The sequence below is a fragment of the Cavia porcellus genome, unplaced genomic scaffold (genome assembly GCF_034190915.1).
Source record: "Cavia porcellus strain 051 isolate PalLab524CR breed Dunkin Hartley unplaced genomic scaffold, mCavPor4.1 scaffold_7, whole genome shotgun sequence".
Classification (NCBI taxonomy): domain Eukaryota; kingdom Metazoa; phylum Chordata; class Mammalia; order Rodentia; family Caviidae; genus Cavia; species Cavia porcellus.
Genome location: NW_026947490.1, coordinates 16,344,205 through 16,364,644, shown reverse-complemented (window position 1 = coordinate 16,364,644; position 20,440 = coordinate 16,344,205). Strand labels below are relative to the sequence as shown.

Genomic DNA, 20,440 nt, shown 5'->3' with positions numbered 1-20,440 from the left:
TTGCATTTTGTAAATGGTAACTAGTTATAAATGGTGAATCATTTATGTTTTCTCTATTTCTTACTGCAGAGAATGTCTAGTTATTTTATAAGTTATTGAGAAGTAGTTAGAGAGTCTTCAACTGTGATTGTAGAATTATTTGTATCTTGCTTTATGTCTGTTAAATTTTTACTGCATGTATTTCTTTTTATGTATGTAAACATTTCTAATTTCTCAGTCTTCCAGATGAATTGACTCTTTTATTCTTGTGATAAAATTATTTTTTGTAACATAGGTTATTTTGAGATGTATTTGCTATGAATATAGCCATTCTATTTTACCCAAAGTAAATGACAATATTTGAAAGTTATTTAAGCAATTCACTTTTTTTTTTTTTTTGTCTTTTTGAGACAGGGTCTCGCTGTGCAGTTCAGGCTGACTTGAGCTTACTTTGTAGCCCAGGCTGGTCTTGAACTCACAATGATCCTCCTGCCTCAGCCTCCCGAGTGCTGGGATTATGGGCATGAGCCACCACGCCCAGCCAGCAATTCACTTCTTAACAGTATTATTTTTTTGTTTCTAATGTTGATGTTTCATTTGTCCTGAAACAGGAAAATATATTATTTTCTTTCAGAATTGCTGTCTTTGTATGAAACTAAGGAATTAGCTCTAAAGAATGACATTTTCGAAATGGGATCATTAAAATGGGAAATAATGAACAGAACCATATGTTGTTGCCTTGAGGGGGAGTCTTATTTTGGAACTGATTTGAAATGTAAGGAACATTTTGAAAGAGAAGAGGAATCTAAAGAGGAATGTTCCCAGTATATGACAGTTCCATTTGAAAAACTATCAATTGAATTCATTCAGCCTCCATCACTTGTTCCAAATGAAATAATTCAGCCTCCGTCACTGGTTCCTAATGAAATAACTCAGCCTACATCACTGGTTCCAAATGAAGTAATTCAGCCTACATTGCTGGTTCCAAATGAAATAATTCAAACTGAAAATGAATGCTATGAGCAGAAAAATTATGAAAACCTCACTCAGCAAATAGAAATTCATACTAGTGAAAAACTTGATGAAATGTGTGAGAAGGCCTTCATATTTTACACAAATCAAATGGAACATCAGCAAAGTCTTCCTAGAAAGAATTGTGATGAATTTAAGGAATGTGGCAGAGAATTTGCTTATGACTTTCAACTTCCTCAATATCAAATAAATTATAACAAACCCTATGAATGTCAGATATGTGGAAAGAGTTTTAGAAAGCGTGCCCTCCTTACTCAACATAATCGAATTCACACGGGTGAGAAACCATATGAATGCAAGGAATGTGGGAAAGCTTTTATCTGCTGTTCAACACTCATTCAACACAGGAGGACTCACTCTAATGTGAAACCCTTTGAATGTATGGAATGTGGCAAGAGTTTTAGACGAAGTGCACACCTTACTCGACATCAAAGAATTCATACTGATCAGAAACCCTATAAATGTACACAATGCTGGAAAGCCTTTGCTTCTCTTTCTGACTTTAATAGACACCAGAAGATTCACACTGGTGAAAGACCTTATGAATGTGCAGAATGTGGGAAAGCATTTAATAGTCGTTCAACTCTTACTCAACATCAGAGAATTCACACAGGTGAAAGGCCCTTTGAATGTAAGGAATGTGGCAAGGCATTTAATAATTGTTCAACTCTTACTCAACATCAGAGAACCCATACAAATGAGAAACCCTATGAGTGTCAGGAATGTAAAAAGACCTTCAGACAAAGTGCACATCTAAGTAGACATCAAAAAATTCATAGTGGTGAGAAACCATTTGAATGTGCTATATGTGGAAAGGGCTTCACTTGTGTTTCTGACTTTAACAGACACCAACGAGTTCACACTGGTGAGAAACCCTATGAATGTAAAGAATGTGGGAAAGCCTTTAATAATTGCTCAACTCTTATTCGACACCAAAGAATTCACACTGGTGAGAAACCATATCAATGTGACCAGTGTGGAAAAGCATTTATATCTGGTTCAACATTTTTTCAACATCAAAGAACACATACTAATGAGAAGCCCTATGAATGTCAAGTATGTAAAAAGACTTTCAGACAAAGTGCACATCTAACTAGACATCAGAGAACTCACACTGGTGAGAAGCCCTATGAATGTTATGACTGTGGGAAGACCTTTACTTGTTTTTCTGATTGTAATAGGCATCAGAGAATTCACAGAGGTGAGAAACCCTATGAGTGTCAAGTATGTGGGAAGGTCTTTAATAACTGCTCAACTCTTAATCAACATCAGAGAATTCATACTGGTGTGAAACCCTATGAATGTAAGGAATGTGGAAAGTCTTTTACTTGGCTTTCAAACCTGAATAAACATCAGAAAATTCACACTGGTGAAAAACCCTACGAATGTAAAGATTGTGAGAAGGCTTTTCTCTGTTATTCAACTTTTGTTCAGCACCAGAGAACTCATACTAATGAGAAACCCTATGAATGTCAGGAATGTGGGAAGGCCTTTAGACAGAGAGCACATCTTATTCAACATGAAAGAATTCATACTGGTGAGAAACCATATAAATGCAAGGAATGTGGAAAGGCCTTTTCTTGTGTTTCCTATTTTAGTAGACATCAGAGAATTCACACAGGTGAGAAACCATATGAATGTAAAGAGTGTAAAAAGTCCTTTATTGATTGTTCAACTCTTATTCAACATCAGAGAATTCATACCGGCGAGAAACCCTTTGTATGTCAGGAATGTAATAAAGCCTTTAGGCAGAGGGCACATCTTACTCAACATCAAAGAATTCACACTGGTGAGAAACCCTATGAATGTAAAGAATGTGGAAAGGCCTTTACTTGTCTTTCACAGGCGAAAAAGCACCAGAGAATACACACATGAGGTGAGAATTTCTGTGTATTTGAATATTGTCTTTTATTTGTCATTACTCATTATTGCCAAATACATACAGAAAGTAATACTAGAAATATCAGAAATGTGGGAAACAATTTTTTATACCCCTCTGCTATTTCTTTCCTGATATTTAGGGTTGTTTTTTGACTTAGGGTTTCAGTAAATCACTATAGTTTTCCAAGGGTGGGCTTGAATTATCATGCTTCTTTTTCATGTTCCCAGAGTGCTGGTATTACAGATATGTAGCACCATGCCCAGCTTCCATAGCTATTTATATGAATAGCAGAGTGTATATTGAGGAAAAACCTTATAGAAGTGAGGTATGTGTAAAGACCTGCTTTCACATTATAATCAGTAATGCATGATTATATGTTTCAGATAGCCCTTGTTTTTTGAGCTACATATTCTATAATAATAGCAAACAGTATGTAAGAGATGGAAAAATCAAATGTCTATAAATTTCAGCATCATAAATCAGATCTTATTCAATATCAGAATTTATACATGAAAGACAAAATGAAATATTAATATTCTATTCACTGAATAGTTATATTTGATTATAGCATAACTACAGAGCATAACATGTAGAGAAGAACAATTTAAACTTTCTAAATGTATAAAAGCTTTTGCCTATAGTGTGAATCATTTTCGGCAGTTTTGCTAAGCCAGGAAGATCACAAGTTCAAGCCCTGTCTGGGCAACGTAGCAATTTATTGAGACCTTGTCTCAAAATACAAAATAAAACAGGACTGAAATTGTATCTCAGTATGTCCCTGGCTTCTATTCTCAGTACCATCAAAGGTTTAAAAAATGGATAAGGTAATGTTTACCATGGAAATTTTGATGGAATTCAAGTAAGTTATTATTACTACCATGTTTGTTTTGTCGGTTTTTTCTCCAAGGTTAAATAACCAAAATGTAGGCGATGATAATATCACAAAATGCCTATGATATACTTAATTGTTTTGTGAATATAACTGAAAACTCATCAGCGATCAATCAAAATTTGAAGGCAATCCAGAAAATAAATATAGACTAGGCAAGTTAAAAGAAAATTGCATAGCAGGATAATAGAGATAAACTAAGAGAAATGCCAAAAGTGTTATTCTGCAGTTGAAAGGAAATTTTTTCTTATTTAAATAAAAGACTATGCTGTTTTTTAGCCACATATTATAAAGTAAAGCTTAAAAAAAATTGAAATTCATGGACAATACAAAAAGTATGCTGTTGAAAGGTTAACCAAATAAACCATCCATGAAAAGATTTAAAGGACAAAAAAAATGTATGTACCAACAAAAAAGTAGAAACCCATCTTTATGTTCAGTTTCATTTCATGAGTAGGATCTGATTATGGATAATCTCTATCTATGTAACTAACAACATGACCTCCATGAACACAAATCAAAGTTGATGGAACTACAAATAGAAAAGATAGTTATGCACAGTTGGATTTTATCATACCTCTATCAAGTATGGATGAAAAAACAACTTTTTTTTTCTCTTTTTGAGACTGGGTTTCACTATGCAGTGGGCTTGCACTCACTTTGTAGCCCAGGCTGGACTCAAGCTTGCAGCAATCCTCTTATCTCAGCCTGTTGAGTGTTGGGATTACAGATGTACACCACCATGCCCAGCTAAAAAAGAACTTTTGTGTGAGTACTGTTTTAAAATCTGATATAGTGTGTTGTAAACCCATCACTCTGGGAGTTTCAGGCAGAAGGATTACAAGTTCAAGTCTAGCCTGTTCAATTTGGCAATTTAATGAAACCCTGAGTTTAAAAAAAAAGGGGGGGGGGTATGGGATGTAGCTCAATGCAAAACACATGTGTTCGATTCCCATTAAAATCTGATAATGACTGACCCAAGTTTTTGAACAGTTCTTTTATTAATATAAGAAATTATCCTATTTTAAACTACAAAGCAAGTTGACAGAAATTTCACATTATTCAAATTATACCATGTATCTTTAAATATTACTAAAGTCAGTATATTCAGAATTACACTATAAATCATCCTTCCAAAGAACCACTGATTAAAGAAACATAACAATGCAAATTATTTTCTATTAAAATTTCACCTTTGATAATTTGTGGAATGCAGTAATAGTATCTAATAAAAAATGTTTGTAGGAAACTGAAATCACTAATGAAATTTATTTTATGAGCCAGGTGTGATGGCGCATGCCTGTAATCCTAGTACTCAGGAGGCTGACGTATGAGGATTATAGCAAAGTTTAAAACCAGCCTGGACTACAAAGTGAGCTCAAGGCCAGCCTAAATTCCATAGGGAGACCTTGTCTCAAAAGACCAAAAAAAAATTATTTTAAGATGATAATTTTAAAATATGGAAGGTAATAATAGATTATTAGAAGCAGAATGCAAAAATTTGTATGAAGTTTTAGATTAACTATTGACAGATACTTGAGTAGTATTTTAACTGTTAAGGACTAACAAAATTTTACAAATCCTTCAAAAATGTGATTCCCTTAAGGGCATCTCAATATAAAAAATAAAATGCAAAAAAAAAAAAAGTAAAGAATAGTTTTTCCTGGGTGTCCTGTCTGCAGTGTTATCTTGTAGGCCTATACTGCAGTTGACCAAATCAGTCACTTATTGAGGTATGCAGATGTTTTTATTCTTTGAAGTAACAATGAGATGATGATTTTTGTATATATTATTTAGTATCTATAAACAAATAGATATTAAACCTATGTCCCTGAAGTAGATTTGCTTAGTACATTTGTACATTCTTTAAAAGGTTGCATAGCTTTTCTTTACATTTACTAATTTACATTTCTTTCAACAAAGTTGTAGAGTGTCCCATTTCCCAATAACTTGCCAAAATCATTTTTAACTCTTTTTGTTACTGTGTTTAGTGGAAAAATTACACCTTTAATTTGCATTTTTATACCATTGTGATTCTCATTTTTATGCTACATGTTTTAGTTTTAAATGCTGTTTTTTTCAGTGAAATGTCTTTTAATGTCATTTTCTTTTGGGTGATTAGTAGTTTTCTAATTGATTTGTAAGAATTTTAGGGGCTGGGGATTTAGCTCAGCGGCATAAGTACCTGCCTTGCAAGCAGGCGGTCATGAGTTCGATCCACGGTACCTATAAAAATGAAAAGAAGACAAAAAAAAAATTTTAAAGATGAGGCCAGGGATTTAGCTCAGCGGCGAAAGCATCTGCTTGGCCAAGTGCAAGGTTGTGTGTTCAATCCCCAGTTCAAAAAAAAAACCAAAGAATAAGAAATATCAGCTTTCAAAAAAAAAAGAATTTTAAAGATGAATATTAACTTTCTTCCCCAGACCTTCGTTTTGTTATTGGTGTATTTGTGTGTGTGTGTGTGTGTGTGTGTGTGTGTGTGTGTGTGTGTGTATGTTTAGGGAGTTCTATTTAGAACTTTAGTGTTGTAAATTTATCAATTTTTGTCTAGATAGCATTTTTTTTTTTTTTTTTTTTTTTTGGTACTGGGATCAAACTCATGACCTCGCACTTGCCGGGCAGGTGTTTATGCCCCTGAGCTAAATCCCCAGCCCCACTGCCTAGATAGCATTTGTGTTGCTGTTTAGTTTATAAATCATCTTTTCCACTCTGACATACCTTTGTTTTGTTTTGTTTTGTTTTGTCTTTTTGAGACACAGTCTCGCTGTACAGTTGTTCAGGCTGGCCTTGAGCTCACTTTGTAGCCTAGGCTGGTCTCGAACTCACAATGCTCCTCCTGCCTCAGCCTCCTGAGTGCTGAGATTGACATACCTTTTTTTAAGCTTCATGTTTTTCTCCTTTATGGTTATGTTGTAAAATATAAGTACTTGATAAATCAGAAGTTTGGGTATTGAACGAAGTTAGGCAGGGGTATATTGTTATTTTTCACAGATGGTTAAACATTTGTCTTAGTGCCATATGCTTAATTATTTAACTGTATGTTAGTGATTTTAAATGTGAACTTTATCCTAGGCCAATTTCCGGTAGTGTTTGGATCTATATCTTGAATATGATTTTGTCCTGCCTAATTGTCTGTTACTTTTCTGCATTATAATCAAATTTACTTTGACATCATACCTGTATAAAATGTTTTGATAACTGGTACATATAGGCCTCATTCCCATGCATTACTCTTAATTTAGCAGGTCTCTGCCTATTTTGGCTTACTCACTGTTCCATGCCTTTTTTATTTTTAGGAAAAAAAGCCCTTCTGAAGTATTCTTTACTTTTATATTAAAACTAGAAGTGACTAAACATTTTATAATTCAGTGTTTAAATTTGGGTACAGTAGTGGTAGTCCTGTATAATTTGTGTCTTATATTCCTATGCTTTCTTCTTTCTTTCTTTCTTTTTTTCATTCTTTCTTTCTCACAGGGTCTCTATGTATGGTAGTTCAGACTGGTCTTGAACTCACTGGGTAGTTTAGGCTGGCCTTGAACTTGCAACAATCCTCTTTCTTAGCCTTCTGTGTGCTGGGATTACAGACATGTGGCACCATGTCTGGTTGTTTGTTGTATCTTTTTTATGCCAAATTTATACATTTGTTAGTTAAGTAATTTTTGAGCGTTTTATATTTGTGCTTGCTCTTATTAAAGGGCACTTCTTCCCATTATAACTGGTTTTAATTACATATTTAAAGGCAACTTATTTTTTGCATATATTTTGTACATAGAGTAATATAGTGCCTAATTTTTTGTTATTTTCTTCATGGGATCTTTTGGATTATCAGATACATGGTTGTATCATTTGCAAAAAATATGTTTCAGTGTTTCACTAGTCCTTCTTTTTTTAATTTTTTTTTTTGGTGGTACTTGACATTGAACCCAAAGGTGCTCTGTGTTCTACCATTAAGTTACATCTCTCTCCATTTGTATTTTCAGATAGGATCTTAATAAATTGAGCAGGCAACAGTTGAATTTATAGCTTTCCTGCCTGAACCTCCCTCAAATCCCTAAAGCTGGGGTTTATAGGTACATGCCACTATGCCCAGTTCTTTTTAATTTGTATATTATTACAGTAGCCAGGAATATGTAGTTTTTAATCCTAGGTGTTGAAACAAGGGCCTTCGCTCTGGGGCATATCCCAACCCTTCAATCCTTTTTTTTAAGTCTGGAGACAGAGTGTCCCTAAGATTACCCAGTTTTAATATACAATCCTCTTGTTTCAGCCTTTCACAGTGCTGGGATTAGGCATGTACCACCATACCTAGCAAGAGCAGTAAACGTTAAAGAAGAGAATCTTAATTTGATTTGGAGACTATCAGTTGGTAGCAGTCAGACCCTGGAGAATTTATGTGTAGAATAAGCAGAATTTGATCACCCACCCATGTCTTTTAACAGTTTATATATGAAAATTTAAATAGTCACTATTGCTCTGCCAGTAAAACAGGATCATGGGAACTATTTACATACTTTCAAAATCCATATGATATTTTCTGTTACGTAGCAACATTTTCAGAATTGATCTTCATCTGAGGATACTAGAAATTTAATTGTTCATTATAATTCCAGTAAACTCAAAACCACAGTATGCCCCCTATAGCTGTCTTTCCATTGTCTGCTTTTAAAAGATCTTGATAGTAGCAGTCCGCATCACTAAAGAAGAGAAAGTTCATAATTTACTATGTTAGGCACTTAATATGTACTACAGAATATGATTAGTGCTTGACAACTATTACTTTTCAAATTTTGTTATCTGAAATAACATTACATTTTACACTTTTTTTTTCCTTTTTTCTTTTTATTGGTACCAGGGATCGAACTCACGACCGCCTGCTTGCAAGGCAGGTGCTTATGCCACTGGGCTAAATCCCCAGCCCCTAACATTACATTTTAAACAAAAGACATTTTGATCTTACATTGAGTAACCCTGAGTCACACCCTGCATGTGCCGGTATATATTCATCGATATGCAGATAACTTGTTAAGCATGACTAGCTGGTAAATTCCTGTATGTTTCAGTAAATGTACCTGAGGATTATCTCCTAAAGTAGCAAGTTTTATTAAACTCCTATATTGATAAAGCAGACTATGTTAAATTTATATACATAAAAAAGAAAAATCTGATTGTCATATAGTCTACCATTCAAAATAACTTGCTAATTAATACACCCCTCAAATTAATAGTGTACTTTACCAGGATATATTCTCATCAGATATGTGTAAATTACATTTTCCACTATGTCACATAGACATTTTTATAGTTCTCAAGGACATAATGTAAAAAGTGCAAGCTTAAGCACAGCTTGCTCATTGTGGAATTTGTTCATGCATGTAACTTATCTTATTTGCACCTTTCATTCTTTTCTTTTCTTTTTTTGTACCAGGGATTGAACTCATGACCACGTGCTTGCAAGGCAGGCACTTATGTCGCTGAGCTAAATCCCCAGCCCTGTCCAGTCATTCTTTTTGCATATGTCACATGACATATTTTAGAAATGTTTTAAGATATGACATTAAAACCCAAAGTACTACCAGTTCAGTAATTTACATATATATTGCATTTTAAAAACTTTATTGGTACATTTTATATATATAATAATAACATTTTCACATTCATCATAGAGAATTTGTTCCTGTACACTGTATATCTTCGTTTTTCCCCATTTCCATTTCCATTTAAATATATTTACTAAAATGTTTTAAAATTTTGATGAGACCAGGCAATTTACATACTTTATCAACACATAGAAGAAGATGGCACTACATCACTATTAAATGTCAAAAGTAATGAAAAGTTAAATAAAATGTAATGACAAGTATAAGTGTCTGTTGTAACTGTAATATGACATGAAAATTCCCAATTCCTCTTGGCAACAAAGTCAGTATTTCTAGGAACTCTGGTTTGTTGCCTACATTCATAATTTAAAAACATGTCAAATTTCACAGCCTAAAGAAAGCGTAATTTCATCCACAGTGCTTGAACTTCCCAAGCATAAAATATTCCATGTTACCTGCTTCACTAGTTGTAGAACATATGCATGGAAAAGAAAAACCTGATAACATGTAGACCCTAAGTGTAGCCCAATATGGAAGATACTTAGATTTTTCATCCTAGACTTATGCTAGCTAAGAAAGTATAACCTGAAAAGCCAAGCAGAGTGAAATATACTTGTAATCCTAGTACTTCAGGAGGCAGAGGCAGCAGGATAGCAAATCTGAGCCCAGTTGGAGAAAGTGATGTAGTGAGACCCTGTCTCCAAGTTAAAATAATGAAGGAACTGGTGATGTAGCTCAGTGTGAATGCCCTGGGTTCAATCCCTATTACAAGACAGAGAAAGAGACAGATATTGAGACTGAGACTAAACAAACATCTGTGTCTGCAACCAGCCATGGTGGATTCAAGGATGAGTAAGAGTAAGAAGCCATTGATGCACAAAATTCCCAGATTCTTTATAAAGGGGTAAGTTCTGTGGAAGTTGGAAGATCAGTTTTGTACACAAAGAATGGCTATTGCGACTAGATGTCTGCATTTTCTTTGTATGTAGGAAGAGAAGGTAATGAAAATAACAGTGAAGATTGGTTATATTGCTAAACTGAGTTCCTAAAATGAATTGTTTGCTTGTGTCTGAAAGACAAGAATATTTTCAGTAGAGTAGGTACTTAAAATTCATGCTATGAATTACTGTAAATATTGCTGTTTTCTCTGCATCTTTCAGGTTATTTTTATATGTATTATAAAGTTACTCATCAGATAATTTGATAAGACAAAGATACTTCATTTCCTAGTATATTCTGTATATACTCAATTCATTTTGTAAATTAGAAGTTAGAGTCTCTTTGCTGGTAGCTAAAATAATCCTCCAAAGTCTTTGGCCTTATCCCACTCTGGAGTTCAGTAATTGTTCTAGAATTCTGCATCCAAACTGTGCCTCTACTACCATTATCCTCCATCCCAAGCCAATGTCATTGATATCTCTGTTCTCTCTATTTAAGAAGTTCTTGGACTTATTTCCTAATGAAGTAATGACAGATCATAGTGAGGACTTCAAGAGTTAATGTATTTTATATTATGTTTTCTTGTAAATTACAGTAAGAAAGAAGGAATTTCTTATCACTGCTGATTCTTCAGTGTATTATGAAGCTCACACTTGGCTCAGATGTCAGCACTATTGTGGCATCAAATGTATTGAAATGAATTAAGACCCCAGTCAGATGACAAACAGCAATGCAAAGTCAATATGGAATAAAACCTTTTCTGTGATGCCATCTAGGACATCTCTCCCAGGATATTTTTTCCTGGTCATCACTGTACATAAAGTACAGACCATCACTTAAATTTGAATTTCAGATAAAGTGCATCCCAAATATAGGGTAGTAACCAGCATAGCAAAAGGGGACTTTGAAAATTAGATTTCTTTCCTTTAATGATAAGTGGCTCTTCCATACTTTCTTAGCCTACCCATGGCATACACTGCCACCTCCAGCTTCCTTAGCCCAGATGAATGGCTAGAATGTTCAGATGTTGAGACTAGGTCAAAGTTGTTTCATTTCCACTGGGAAGGGTGGGAAGTTGGGGTCCAGGAGGGAAAAAATAAGCCTGTTGTCCTATTGTATCATCATACACATACACACACACTGTTCCTTGCTGTAACAGACTTGTGTACACTTGTACCCAGTGGGGTACAAGTGGGTACTGTGTCTGCAGCCAGCCTGGTAATGTGTCTCATTACCAGTGGGTAATGAGATCTCTCAAACTTTTTAAAGGTGACTTTGAATAAAACCTTTTTCTTTTTCACCAAAACAATTTACTTTCTTTTATTTGGTTAGTGATGAGAAAATGAACTTAAGTATATGGACTTAAGTGCAGTTTTAGTGAAGCCAATCAAGAAACAAGTTCCAGCTCCTGAACAGCACGGGTCTCCTGATTACTGCTGGTGGGATGATAAGGATTTGAGAAAAAGGATTAACTGCTTTTTGCTAGCTGAACCTACTGTTAGGTCTCCAGGGATATTCTTTCAGGTGCCAGGGACAGTTCTGCACCCTAGGATTTCTATTTTCTTTTCTATTTGTGGCATCAGCTGCCTATAAATGCTTTTCATAATAGAGAGGAGGGGGGTTCTATCTGATTTTCTGCCAAAAAGTACACTCCTAGGATCTGGGATCAGGGTAATGGAATAGACATTTAGATCTTCCCTGAGTCATTCAGCAGTGCTAGTTGGGGATGAATGCATATTCATCATTTGCTGCCATTTGGATGTATTACAATGTGTTTGAGGTGAGGTTATTGATGGATGTTGGTAGAGATTTAGAGGTGAAAAAAACATTGCAGGTATTTGTTGGTTTGGAGTAGTTAATTTGGTTTCTTTGATCTTTTAATAACCCCTTAAATTACTAGAATGGTCATTGGGCTTTGGTATCTGTCATCTAGGTACTCTCTGAGCTGCATACTAAATAACTGATAGATGGCATCCAGGATACTATGACAAAAGAGTTGGCATATACTATTGTAACACTGCATGGTCTGCATATATGTTAGACTCTGGTGAAAGGTAGCCACTTAATGGTTCTTCAAACTATTATGCCATTTTGTAATTGCAGTAGTTTGGTCAAAAATCTGATAAATGGGATGATGATCATATTCAGGCCTTCTTGGTAATGCATAAAGAAGACCTCTAGAAAGAAGGGATCTACATTAATAAATTCAGAGAGAAGGTAGAACTTTTACTTCCTTAGATGGCATAACTTGTGAGGAAAAGGAAAATAAGGATATTAATTTTTTTAAATGCTTTAAACCCACTCCAATGGTTATAGAGGTATCACAACCTGTTCTTCTGGATAATGAGGGACCACTGGAGTTGCAGCTCCTTTACCGTGTGATAAAGCAGAAACAGACTCCCCTTTAAGATCCAGCCAGTACACTCAGTTTGGCCAGGGAGCTTCCCATTTTGGGGCAGGATAATATCCTCTAAGGCAATATCCCTTCAGAGATTTGAATCAGGATTAGTCAGCCGGGAGGATATTTCTGGGTAGTCCACCCTCAACCTCTCACTTGACTTGTTAAACTAGAACTCTAGTGAATCACATAGAAATGATCCATGGAGAATGACTGCTTTGCCACTTATTACCTCATCTGAGCCAGATAGTCAAGCTCTTTTGAATATTCTAAGTGCAAAAGATAAAAAGACTAGTGATTAGACAGTACCTCCACAAAGAAAATCCTGTAAGGAATCCCTTATTCTATCCTTATCCTATATTATTCCATCAGTAAAACCTTATCAGGGTCCAAACAATTGGGAAATAACTGAGAAAATTACAAGTAGTACATTCTGGCAGGACCCAGGAAAGGAGTACTTAACCTGAGAAATTGGAACATAATACATAAACATAAAGAGAAGGAATACCCAGATCCCTCTGAACTTTTACAAAAAATTTGCCAGTCATATAAGAAGGATACATAAAAAAATAAAAAAAGAAGGATACAGACAACCAAGAAGCTACAGAGAATATAAGGATGGTTAAATTCCTTAGTTGAGCAAAATGCCTGTGATATTAATAGAAATCTTCAAAAAGCAGAAAGTACTGTTGAAATGAATTCATCTCAATAGGTACATACTGCCTTTAAAATACATGATGCAAAGAAATTGTAAAAGATGAGAGACGCTGTTATCATAGTCTCAATAGGACAGAAAATAAAAAAGGAGAAAGACAGCTTAGGAACATAAAAGAGTCCTTAGAGGGACCACTGTGCATACTGCAAGGAAGAAAAGCACTAGAAAAATGTATGTCTCAAATTAAAGAAAGGGCATGGGAAAGGAGGAAGAAAGCATAGTACAATACTGTGATTTAGATGATGCATGAAGAAGCTCAGAGACTGTTCTGTCTTTCAGAGACGATCGTGAGTTCTCTAAGAGCTTCAGGTGCAACTGACAGGAATCAGATGATGAATTTTTTATCAGATGCAGATACTAGTTATTCTTTTCTTAACACTAAAATTGCAAAGTAGCACAAAGGATTGTAAATTTCAGGACTGATGGAGGAAATGCAGTAGAAATCCTTCCTCCTACCTCTGGAGTGTTGACTAGAAGACTTAAAATTCTTTACAACTTTCCAAAGTGCTCTGTCCTACTATTAAGAGGATAATTGTTATACCAATTAAATACTCAAATAACCTCTTTGAAAAGGACTCAGCCTCATTTGCAGATCCCACCAGAGCAAGCCATAAAGTTACAAATACGGTGCTCACTCACTATTGGGACACAATAGAAGAACTCTTTCCTTGAGGTCTACAAGAAAGTAAACCAAATGGTTAGATGGTACTCCAGGTAAAGTGCTGAATGCAAAACTAGTAAAAGTTGAATTCAAGAAGGAGTTTTTGTATGGGGGGGGGGTTTGCGGGGAAGTATGTCCTTAAGAAACAGGCTTTGCAAAAGACTCAGCTGGAGTTGCAAACATTTCTTTAATATGGATTAACGTGTACTTGTAAGTTGCCCTCAATACTGCATTTCTTCCAGTCGAGGAAAAAAGCTCATGAGTATAGTTTTGTTCAGGATTTGAGAGTTACTAATAAAATTGAACAGGAATTTCATCCTATAGTACCAATTCCTTATACTTTGTTTCTGTCATCCCTGGGGATTATGGATGAGTTTTCAGTATTAGACCTTAAAGATGCCTTCAGCATCTCACTTGAAAACAAAGCTCAGTTGCTATTTGCTTTTGAATGGCAGGATTCTGTATCAAAGGCACCTTCCAGTACTGTTGGACTGTACTGCCTCATGGCTTTAAGAATTTCCTCACCATTTTTGGCAAGATTTTAGCTAAAGACTTAAGAACTCTACAATTAAAAGAAGGTGGGTCTTGCTTCTATATGTGGATGTTGTGCTAAATAGCAGGTCAAGGTTATGAAAACTTTAACACAGTCATGGTACTTAATAACTTGGCACACTATGAATATAAACTGTCTCCTAGAATGGCTCAGATTTGCAAGCAGAAAGTAAATTACCTCAAGTTCCAATTAGAACGTTGAAAATGGAGTGCAAGGGGCTGGGGATTTAGCTCAGCGGCATAAGCGCCTGCCTTGCAAGCAGGCAGTCGTGAGTTCGATCCCGGGTACCGATAAAAAGGAAAAAGACAAAAAAAAAAAAAGAAAAAGAAAATGGAGTGCAATACCCAATTGGAAACAAGCAATTGCCAGCATCACAGTTCCTGTAAATAGGAGGCAGCTGTGAGAGTTTCTAGGCGGGTTTCTGTTTAATTTGGGTTTCCAATTTTTGGTCTTCTTAAACCCCTTTATGATGTTCGGAAAGGACTGGATTCAGAGCACTTACATTGGACTGCTGAATGCCAAGTATTTGACAGTATGAAAGAAGATTAACTTGAATTTGGGGTTGTCAAACCCTAAAAAACCCTGTAAGTTATATATCCATGAGAAGCAAGGCCTAGAATTACAGGTACTTTTTCAACTACTTGAGAAATCTTCCAAACCTATAGTTTATTTCTTCAAACATTTAAAATAGCAGCCAGAGTATGATCACCCTGCCTTGAAGGTGTTGTGTGGCCTCCTGCAACATTGGAAGAAACAGGCAAGTTCACCTTGGGACAGTCTATTACAGTTTTTGTGCCTCAACAAGTGTTGGCTTTACTACATCAAGAAGAATGATATTGGGTTGATGCTGAAGCAAATTGGCAAATACTGAATAAACTATTCTGTTAGATACTCAAATGTTCTCTTGCAGACTACTATAGCCCTAAATCCAGCTACCTTGTTCCCAACCACTGAAACTGGTTCTGATTCGCAGCATAATTGCTTTTGAATTCTCTGCAGTTTATTCCAGCCAGCCAGAGTTGTCAGGTCAACTGATGGCACCTTATAATTGGGAACACTACACTGGTGAAAGTAGCTTCGTGGAAGAAAAAAGACACTGAGCTGGGTATACTGTTGTGTTGCTGCACAAAAGGCCAAATTAATTGCATTCACCAGGGCCTTAGAAGTGTCATAAGGAAAATGAATAAACATATACACTGATTCCACATGTCCTTCTCTAATTGTGTTTGCGCATAATGCTATTTTGAAGGAAAATGGGTTATTCAGGATATAAGGATATTAAATATCCAAGGGAAATATTGGCTGTACTCGAGATAGTTGGTTTACCACTAGCAGGTGGCTGTGATTCACTACTCAGGGCACCAAAGGCTAACTGAGCTGCAAAATGAGCTGCTACAGAGGGACCATTCATTGGGGTTTTGATATTCCACTTGGACCTATCAGTTCAAACTTCATTGTAAAGAATGGGATGAGGAGGTCAGGAATCAGATTTCACTAACATGGACTCTTAGCTATGGAATCACTTCTTGGGCTTTTGACTAAGATCAAGTGTAGTATTTAACTCACTATGGAAATTTAATGATCACAAGATCTTATTGTCTAAAGCCCTGGTATATCCAATTTAAGTGTCTACATGAAGGGAATCACTGGCAGATTTAATATGGCCTTGATTAAAATGGCCACACCTTACAACAGACTGTCCAGAGGATTACATAAAGATGCTATCTGTGTGACAAGAATAATCCTAAAACTGAATGGAATTCCCTTCAGAGGGATACAGTATAAAGGAACATACCGTTTTCAAGACTGGCAAATAGACCACTCAGATGCATAACATAACAGGTAATTTAAAATTACTTGTATTTATGGATACTTTCTTTAGATAAGTAGAGACATACTCTACCAGAGTGAAAAAGCAACAGAATTAACTTTCCTCCTTAAGATTTTACACATAACTTGGAAACTGCATTCATCGTGGAGGTCACAGCCCATGGGAAAGAGAACCATACTTAAAACTACAACAACAAAAATACTGGCTAAGCTTTGTCCCGAGACTCAGGTAAAGAGGGACAAAGTCTTGCCTATTGCCCTACTCCAAATTAGGGTAGCACCCTGAAGTGTGCTTAGGTTCTTCTGCAATTTTGTGTTGGAGACCCTTTACCCTTTCTAGTCAATGTGTTAGCTACTCCACCTCTGTGTTAGCAAGTAAATTTAAATGGCATGCACAGCTATGAATCACATATTAACTGCTTTGCACCAGTTTGCTGGGTTGCTCTGGGTTGTACGTTCAACCAATGAACCACTCCATTCTACTGTGGAGATAAAGTTTGCTCAAAACCTGTAAAACTCAAAGGTCTATTGATCATTTTGGCTGAAAAGTGGAAGGGCTCATGTCAAGGAACCTTGTTAAAACTTGCAGGGATAAAGCCTTGGATCCAACAATCCAGAATCAAGCAAGCTTCTCCAGAGGAAGATACCTCTGGGCTCTCTTTAGACCCTGCTTGGTCATACACACCAAGAGAGAATCTAAAGTATTTATTTGTTTAAAAGGAAAAATAACTGAGATAAGTAATTATGAAGCTTCAATCTTACTGTGCCAACTGTTTTTTTCTCTGTGACATGTGATGGGTTGGGTAATACTTTAGCAAGAGTAACCAAAACTTTGGCTACAGTTTACCCACCTATGCCTCACTGAGCATACATTTGGGAAAGTTCTATAATGTACCCCTTATTGGATCCATCAAGAGGATGCTGGGGACAAGATCCTGACAAGTAACTGAGCATTAAGTACTATTTTAAAAATCTTTGATGAAATCTTAAAATCAGTGCTGATCCCCTTAATAATACAAACCTACATGTGGTTTAAGTACAAAATGTTGAGTATATAACAAATACATATGCAGCCCTCCAAATTAGCCACCAGGAGCAGGTGTCCAGTTATTCCCTCAAAAAGGGAAACAAAGATCTACAAACCTTCCATTCCCACATTCCCCAGGCTTCGCCTCTTCTCAGCAAGAAGTAGTTACGTCGGAAATGCTGAGATCCACATCCCTGTATGAAAATGGAATGAGGGGCTGGGAATTTAGCTCAGCAGCATAAGTACCTGCCTTGCAAGCAGGCAGTGGTGAGTTCAATCCCCGGTACCAATAAAAATGAAAAAGACAAAAAAGAAAAAAAAAAAGAAAATGGAATGAAAGGAATGACGGAGAAGTGTAATCACAAGGCCCAATTGTCCTAGTATGACATAGTTGATCGTGACTGGTAACATCCTGTAAAATAACTAAATTGTTTTTGGAAATTGCTACCTTGTGTATTGCTTATTATTTTAATGGCAAGAGCCATGTTCCTCTTAGTCAATAAGAGATAAACTTGCTTTGTTACAAAAATGTATGCTTAGTAAAATGTATAATAATTCTTACATACCATATTTACATTTTTTATTTCTGTTGTATGTACCTAAGGAATTCTAAGATACAGCCCAATTGCTAAACTGTATTTTGTGGTTTTGGCATGAATAAATGATGTTTTCTCCTCAAGTGGTAGTTCACATTCATTTACAGCAAAGGAAAAAGGTGCTTAATGCTCTTTTTTAAAACATTGTTCACAGATAAATTTCTCTTAATAGCTTGTTTTAATCTGGTTGGAAACTGAACTGTTGTTTGTCAAAGCTCTAATACTTTGGAGTGTTGACTATAGAGTAGATGAGATTAAATTCTGCAGTGGACTATAAATTTAAAACCCACTTTTTCTAAATCTCTGATACAGCTCAAATTTGGGCAAGAGGGTTTTATGACGCTGATTCTGTCACATCTCCTTCAGTGTTCTGACTGGCTATCCCCAGGGAAAGCAACTTTAATCCTTAGGAACAAAGCAACAGTCTGTTATTGATAGTGTTGTCAGAAAAGAAGAAAATGCATTCAGAGAAAAGAGGGGAAAGTTGTGCGTGTTAGAGTCACCAGTGTCTTAACTTTACCCAAAATAAGTAGAACTGCAGAGGTTATTAAAGAGGCTTCTTACACATGTTTACCTCCAGCCGAAAAGCCCTTTCATCAGGTGTCTCCTGACTGGCTCTTTGTATTTGACTGCATAATCTTTAGTGTATTTTTTGCAGGTTCGAACTACTTCCCTTTGCTTGTGCTCCAGGTACCTTTGATGGAATCTGCTTGCCAGTCTAACATTAGATAGCAGCCGAGTATATGGGACCTCACATTCCCCAAGATTGAGGGCCAGGCCAAAGCAAAGAGGGCTGGAGATAATAACCTGCATAGCAAAATGGAACTTTAAGGTTAGATTCCTTTTTCCTTTAGAGACAAGCGACTTCTCTGAACTTCAGGCCTAGGGCATAAACTGCCACCCCTATCTCTTCTCAGCCCAGACAAATGGACAGACTATACAGATGGCTGAGGCCAGGAGGTCAAAGTCCAGTTTCCTTTCCACAGGGAAGGAATGGAAAGGTCAGGGTCAAGGAGGGTTGAAAACTAGCCTGAACCTGTCTACTACCTTATTGTATTCCCACCACCACCCACTGTCTTGTCCTATGCCTGGTGAAGTGAGTTGGGTGATGTGGCCCCTTCATCTCAGAGCTGGATTTGAATAAAGGCTTTTTCCTTTCAAAATAATTATTTGTTTTGGTCAAATTAACCTGAGCTTAACCTAATATGAGCTAAATGGCCACTATTAGGTATATACCTCTAGTAAAATTTATTCATTTCACATACCAAGTTAATTGGGTGTCTTGTATTCACTAAATCTGAGACATGTAGTTCTAGCCATATTCTGTGGTTTCCATAGTATTCCTGTTAAATCTATTTCTTTCTGTTACAATATTCTAAATGATTTTGTTCCAGACCACATTTTATCTGACTTTTATGTTACATGTTATGGTAGATATCAGCTTTTTTTTTTTTTTTTTGGTCTTTTTTTGTCTTTTTGAGACAGGGTCTCACTATGCAGTTCAGGCTGGCCCTGAGCTCACTTTGTAGCCCAGGCTGGTCTCGAACTCACAACAATCTTCCTGCCTCAGCCTCTCGAGTGCTGGGATTATAGGCATGAGCCACCTCACCTGGCATAGACATCAGCTTTTTAAAAAAATTTTTCCTTTATTAAAGAATGTGGTTGCATCATCTGGTCAGTCATTTCTCAAAAGGGCCCATCAGTGTCAGCTTTTGGAAGCACCTCCCCTGTATGTAGCCAGCAGATCCTAAGGATAGATAGCAGCCTGCAGAAAATGGGCTTTGCCTGAGTAAGAAGAGCCACTACCATTGTCATTCTCTATTCGTTGTGGAGCAGCTCTTGCTTAACACTGATAGAGAGGCTGCCAGTTCAAGTCTCTAGAATCATTTCTCTAAGCTTCATCAACTTTTTTTTTTTTTAGTACTAGGAATTTAAACCAGGTCCTTTTTATTTTAGCACAGGATCTTGCTAAACTGCTGAATTGCTTAGGCAAAGTTCAAACTTGCAGTCATCATGCCTTAGCTTCCTAGAGTCCTGAGAATACAGGCCTGCACTACACATCCAGTTTAGCAATGAATTATCCTCACTGTGCTGGACACATATCTTTGAACATTTAAAGTGCATGTGGGCATATGTGTATTTGGTGTATCTCATATAATGTCCAGTGAATTTGTGGCCTTCTCCTCAAATTTGTTGTCATCTGGTGCTGGTCATGGATGAAATGATATAATTTTCCTTCATCCTTGTGCAGCTTTCCTGTCAGTACATTTTGTTGATTTTAATCCTCAAATATTTCTCAAACCTCTAGGTGGATTTTGGGAATCAGTAGACCTTGGAACCTT

The 20,440-nt window shown here is 36.2% G+C and overlaps 1 protein-coding gene across 4 annotated transcripts in view; it reads left to right on the top strand.

Moving 5' to 3' along the window:
• Nucleotides 1-15,825, top strand: part of LOC100730169 (zinc finger protein 345-like) — a 58,323-nt gene extending 42,498 nt beyond the window's left edge. For 3 of the 4 annotated variants that reach the window (XM_063252647.1, XM_063252646.1, XM_063252644.1), the window contains exon 5: nucleotides 614-15,825. In XM_063252647.1, the coding sequence (XP_063108717.1) occupies nucleotides 614-2,886 (2,273 nt within the window). In that variant the 3' untranslated portion in view covers nucleotides 2,887-15,825. The remainder of the gene's footprint in view (nucleotides 1-613) is intronic. The other variant, XM_063252643.1, reaches the window with a different exon arrangement.
• The last annotated feature ends 4,615 nt before the right edge of the window (nucleotides 15,826-20,440 follow it).